The sequence below is a fragment of the Pteropus alecto genome, unplaced genomic scaffold (genome assembly GCF_000325575.1).
Source record: "Pteropus alecto unplaced genomic scaffold, ASM32557v1 scaffold326, whole genome shotgun sequence".
NCBI classification, from domain to species: domain Eukaryota; kingdom Metazoa; phylum Chordata; class Mammalia; order Chiroptera; family Pteropodidae; genus Pteropus; species Pteropus alecto.
This window is the reverse complement of record NW_006438873.1, coordinates 1,199,916-1,205,990: the sequence shown is the minus strand read 5'-3', so window position 1 is coordinate 1,205,990 and position 6,075 is coordinate 1,199,916. Positions and strand designations below refer to the sequence as shown.

General features: G+C 56.6%; 1 protein-coding gene across 1 annotated transcript; it reads right to left on the bottom strand.

Annotated features, from left to right (window-relative positions):
* Positions 1-6: 6 nt before the first annotated feature.
* On the bottom strand, positions 7-2,698 carry ZNF579 (zinc finger protein 579). Its single transcript, XM_025049671.1, has 2 exons — positions 2,592-2,698; positions 7-1,682 (listed from the first exon to the last, which is right to left on the bottom strand). Exon 2 carries the CDS (start codon positions 1,678-1,680, stop codon positions 55-57), a length of 1,626 nt encoding a protein of 541 aa, XP_024905439.1. The 5' UTR covers positions 1,681-1,682; positions 2,592-2,698; the 3' UTR covers positions 7-54.
* Between the last annotated feature and the right edge of the window lie 3,377 nt (positions 2,699-6,075).

Below are 6,075 nucleotides of genomic sequence, written 5' to 3'. Positions count from 1 at the left end.
AAACCGGGGTGGGGGCGGGGGAGCAACTGGAGGGGCCAAGTGTGGGTTTGAGGGTCAGGAGGCCAGGCCACCCAATCCACAGAGGTGCGCCTTGCTGTCAATCTCGTCTTCCTCCATCTCGAAAGCCGAGTGGTCTTGGCTGTCGAAGCAGGAGGCGCTGAGGAAGACAGGGGGAGCCGGCGACGACTGCGGTGGGGTTCCCGGGGAGGGTGGCTCTTCTTTGATGTGTGCAATGGGCAGAGGCAGTTGGGCCTGGAGTGCCTGCAGCGCAGCTGCCCTCTCCAGCTCCGCGCGGTGGCAGCGTTGGTGGCGAAGAAGGCTGTAGGCGCGCGAGAAGCGGCGCGGGCAGTGCGGGCACGGGTGCGGGGCTGGGCCCCCTGCGTGGACCTGCGCGTGACGGGCCAGGTCAGCCAGCCGCTTGAACTCGCGCTGGCAGCGCACGCACTGGAAGGGGCGCGCCCCTGAATGGGTCACCCCATGTTGCCGCAGGTGCGCCCGGCGCCGGAAACCTTTGCCACACTCTGGGCACCAGAAACGGGGCTCCCCGGTGGGGGCCCGGGCGGGAGCCGCGTCGCCTCCATTCTGCCCGCCTTCTTCCCCTTCCCGGGCAGCCTCGCACTCAGCCCCTTCGCCCCCCTCGGGCCCCTTCCCTGAGTTCCGTCCGCCAGAGGCCTTGTCGTCCTTCTTGCCCGCGGAGGGCAGCGGGGCCAGCAGGCTGAGAGCGCCATGCACGCGGCGGTGCTGGCGGAGGTAGGAGGCGAGGCGGAAGGCCAGGCCGCAGTCCGGGCACACAAAGGGGCGGTCGGTGGAGTGGACCAGCCGGTGGCGGGACAGGGACCAGGGCCTGGCGAAGGCCTTGAGGCAAATGGAGCACTGGTGGCGCTTGGGGCGGGGCGGGGGCCCCCCCTCGCCCTCCTGCTCGCCCTCGGGGCGCAGGCACGGGTGCGCCTTGAGCTCGCCCTTGGTGGCGAAGGCTTCACGGCAGCGGAGGCACAGCAGCGTCCAGTCGGCCTGGAGCAGGACCTGCTTCTCTTCCTGCCTCCCCGCCGCCAGAGCCAGCTCGGCCCGCAGCTCCGCTGCCCCGGCCTCGGCCTCCTCTGACTCCGACTCCCGGGGCTCGGCGCTCGTGGGGGCCGACAGCGTGGCCGGCTCCCCCGTGGGCCACGTCTCGGGCCACGCTGCCTCCTCTGGGGCACCCGTGGTGGCCGTGCTGGGCTGCTCTGTGCCCTCGTCCTGGGGAGCCCAGCTGGACTCGGCTACCTCCTTGGCTGCCCTCTCAATAGCCAGCTCGACCTCGCCGCCCGCGTGCTCCTGGGCCAGGTGGCGCCGCAGCTGGGCGGGCTCCGGGAAGGTGCGGGGGCAGGCAGCACAGCGCAGCGGGGGCTGGGGCCCGTGGCCACGCAGGTGGCGGGAGAGGTGGGCAGGTCGGCGGAAGGCCTTGGGACACAGTGGGCAGGCATGGGGTCGCAGGCCCGAGTGGCTCAGCCAATGCCGCGAGAGGTAGTATGGGAAGCGGAAAAGGCGACCACAGGTGGGGCAGGGCAGAGGTGCCCGAGGGGCTCCAGCGTTCCCCCTGCCCCGGCCTCGGCCTCGACCCCGGCCTCGGCCACGGCCCCGGCCCCGGCCCCGGCCACGGTGAGGTGGGCTGCCCTGGGCGGGTGGAGGGGGCTGCGGATCCATGCCTGTGAGGAGAAAGGGGAGAGACAGAGAGATGGAGGTGCAGAGGGTCAGATGTTTAGCCAGAGAAAGGAAGAGAGAGACAGAGAGGGACATGAGAGACAGAGACCAGGAGAAACAGAAAGACAGGATGGGAGGCCACAGAGAGCAGGACAGAGAGACGGGGACACCCAACAGAGACAGAGATGAAAAAGAAAACAAAGAGAATTAGGCAGAGACAGTGCAAAAGGAGATCAGGAGAACCAGAGCAGAAGATTGGCGGTCGGGAGAGACCAAATGAGATAGATGCGGACAGGAGGGGAGATGGAGGGAGACCAAGTCAGTGGCTGCTGTTTCTCCAGGGCCCTGCTGCTGGGAGGGGCTGCAGGGGAGGGGGCGGGAGTCAGAATTCAGAGGCCCCGGAAATGGGGTGTGGGTGCCCCAATACTGGGGCTGGGAGAGGCCAGAGTGGAAGCAGAGACCCAGACTCCTGGGTCTGAGCCGGGAGGGGCCGGGGGGCCCGGACACCTGAGACTGAGGGAGGTGGGGGCTGGGGATTGCGTCCCAAGGTCTGGGATGCAGGCTCTAGACCCGTATATGCAGAGGGTACAGATTCTTGGGTCCCAGCGGTGTAGCGGGGACAGCTGAGGGAGGGGGCTGGGCTCTTAGACAAGGGAGAGGAGGGGGCTGGGGGCCCGGCTGCCTGAATTCTCCAGAGAGAAGGAGACTGAGGGACAAGCCCCTGGACCCCCGCCCCCCACCATGGGAAGGCTGCTGGGGGTCCCTAGGTCCCCCAGGGGGCCGATCTTCTCGCTGGGCCCAGACTGCTGGGACCCCAGGCATGACCTGCAAAATTGGGGCCTCAGTGGGGGCCTTGCGGATTCCTGAGCTTGGAGTCTGGACTCGGCCCTGATCGCTGGGCATTCAGTTCTTACCTTGGCCTCCTCTATGCCTTTCTTCCTTCCCCACAGCCGGCCGACGGACAGTGGTGGCGGGGAGGGAGGGAGGGCCCTGAGCGTGGTGGTGGTGGGGGGTGGTGGTGGAGGAGGCTGGGCTCGGTGTCACCGCCTAAGTCTTCCCTCCGGAAACCCGCCTTTTCTACCAGCCTGAGAGAGGAAAGACTGGCTAGGAAGCCGGAAGCAGGAGGATGAGGGAACTCAGTGGGCGGGGAGGGAGTTCTGCTAGAACTCCTGGGTCCCGTAACAGGAGGAGGCTGGGGGCCTGTCCTCTGGGCTCCCAAAGGGAGGAGGGGGCTGGGGGCCTATGAGGCTGGGTCCAGCTCCCCTCCCTTCGAAACACACACACATATTCATTCATTCCTTCAACAAATGCACATTTATCAGGTCCCGTCTGTGCCAGGCACTGTGTTAGGTGGGGTGGGGTGGCTGGGGGAGGAGCTGAATGAAGCAATGACATAGGCTTCAGGGAAAGTACTGGCACTCAGCTAGAATCTGACTCCAGCCTTCACTTGGCTGCTCTTCTCTGAGCCTTAGTTTCTTCCCAGTGATAAGCCCTACATCTATTCATTCAATCCTAAACAACCAGTGTTTACCAAGCATCTACTGTAGGACAACTTTGCATATATTTTTGCTGGATCCTAAGCCATCCATATTTACTGAGCACCTACTATGAGCTGGATGTGTCCTTGGTGCTGAAGCCACAATGGCAAAGACAGAGGTCATTGGACCCTGTTTACAGGTAGGTCAGGTTGTAAGGGAAGAAGCAAACAGACACAGATCCAATCACCCTCCTGGAGAATGTGGGAAACAGGATCTTTTGTACATGGCTGGGGCAAGTAAAATTTTAAAGTCTTATCCATCGAGCAATTCCAAGAACTTATCTGTCAGATAGATGTGCTCAGAAACATGCAAAAGGATATGTACCAGGTTTTAATCAGTGCAGTTTTGCACATCACTGCAAAAGGCTGGAAATGAGCTAAACCCCCAATGGTTGGGATTTGAGTAATAAGTCATGATTGATCCACCCAGTGGAATGCTGTGTCTGTTAAGAAAAGATGAAGACGCTCGCTGTGTAACAACATGGAAAGGCTCCAACTGATAATGTGATGGAGAGAAGAAACTGGAGGTGGAGAACAGCCTGAAGCCTGTTTTCTCTGTGCTTATGAGAGGATTGTATCTGGGAGACCTGGAAGAAGATAGAGAGAACTAGCAACATTGTCCAACTCCCAGGCATGAAGCTTACTACATTCTAACCTTTTGTATTTTTGAACTTGAAACCATAGGAATGTGTCCCATACTCAAAGGAGTAAAGGAAAAAGACATGGGTGGGTGATAAAAATAAATAAAATGTAAGTCATAGCTTACACTTGTTAGGGCTTGACAAATACAAGCTCACCTGTTCTTCATCACCTTATCAAGTGGGAAACATGACTCCCCCATTTTAGAGAGTAGCAAAGTGAGGTACTAAAAGGTACTTCAAAGCGAGTGAATCTCAGTAAATCTTTGTGTTTCCCAAAGAGATGGGAGAAGTGATGAGGCCAGGAACATACTTAAAAGCACATGGTCAAAAAAAAAAAAAAAAAAAAAAAGCACATGGTCAATAATACTATTTTTTAAAGGATATGTGCATATGGAGTAAAAGTCTAAACACATCCATGGAAATAACAGCATTAAATTTGGGATAGGGGTTACCTTTGAGAAGGGAGCGACAATCAGATCCCATATGGGCTTATGGAGACTGAGGTGTACCTCTAAAGTTTCAAAGCCAGGAGTCAGTACATGGATGTGTGTGGGTGGATTTTTTTTTATTGGGTAAAATACACGTAACATAAGACTTACCATTTTAAAGTATATAATTCAGTGGCATTAAGTATATCCAAGATGTTGCATAACTATGCCACTATCTAGTTCCAGAACATTTTCATCACCTCAAAAGCAGTCACTCCCCATTCCCTTTTCCTTCCCAACCCCTGGCAACCAATAGTCAGCTTTCTGTGAGTTTGCCTATGGTGGACATACCAATGGAGTCAAAGATATGTGGGCTTTTACAACTGGCTTCTTTGACGTAGTGTAATGTTTTCAAGATTCACACATGTTTTAGCCCGTGTCAGTACTTCATTCCTGTCCATGGCTGAATAATATTTCAGTGTGGGCATTTTATATTTTGTTTATTTGTTGGTTGGTGTTTCTACCTTTTGGCCATTGTGAATATTGCTGATGTGAACATTTGTGCTTACGTTTTTGTTTGAACAGCTATTCCCAATTACTTTGAGTGTATATCTAGGATGTGTGTGTTAAAATTATCCAAATTTTAAAGACTCATTTTTTTTTTAAAGTAATTGAGGAATGAAGGTGGTGAGAAAGAATATTTCAAGCAGAGAGAGCAGCATGTTGTGTGGGGTGGGGAAGATAGAAATCGTGTCCTGGGGGACATCTGGGGCCTTGGATTGGGGCATCAGAGGTGGCCAGTGTGGCAGAGGGAGGCCAGAACTCCGCGGACCACTGTGTGCAGCCTTTGGGTCCAGGCTGAAAGGAGGACACATTCTGAGTGAACTGAGAAGCCACTGAAAAGGTTTTAAGTTGGAGAGTCACATGATCCGATTAGTGTTCTAGAGAAATTCCTGGGAGACCCGTGTGGAGGCCCTGCTGGATGCAGGGGACACCCAGGCGGCAGCAGGGAGCGAGCAGTGCCGGTCCAGGGAAGAGAGGGGTCTTGGGCGGCGCTGTCCTGGCTGGGAACAAGGCTCCATGGCAGGGAGCGGGACCTGGAGCTAATTGAGTCAGACCTGCACTCTGGATGCCAGTCCCACGACAACCACGTTCTCATTGGCTCTCCCGCTTCCCATCAGGTCTCCAGCACCTAGAGATCACATCATGTCACTTTCGCCTGGATACCCTCCGGTGATTCCCACCCCTCCACCCCCTTCTTCGCCCTGCCCCCACCAAACGATTCCTCGCCTCTTTGCTTCTCTCTGTCCCAGCCACATCGCCCTCTTTGCTCTTTCTGGGCTCAGGGCGTTTGCCCTGCCTGGAATGCCTGTCCCTATAAAGTGTCCCTACTCCTCAGAGACACCTGTCCTGCCCACCCTGGCTAAAATAGACCTCCTATCACCCTCTAGTCTTTACTCTGCTTTAATTTCCCACATCGTACTTATCACCAACAACCATGAAGTTGCTTGTCTGTTCCCCACTGATGGCCTATCTCCCCTTGCATAGGGACATAAACTCCCCGAGGGATGGGGTTCACTGTGCCTGTTTAAGTGCTCTACCTTCAGAGAAAGGATTCAGGTGGAGGTGTGGTGAGCCTCAGCCTCAGCCTCTTGAAGTCCCTATTCATGCCTCCACAGTAGACACCATCTCCATGACAATCCCGGCATTTTCCCAGGTTCTCAACTATCCAGGCAGAGCGGGTCTGGAAGTGGGAGGGTTTTGTGGGGGGGGAGGGTGAGTGGGGGTGGGG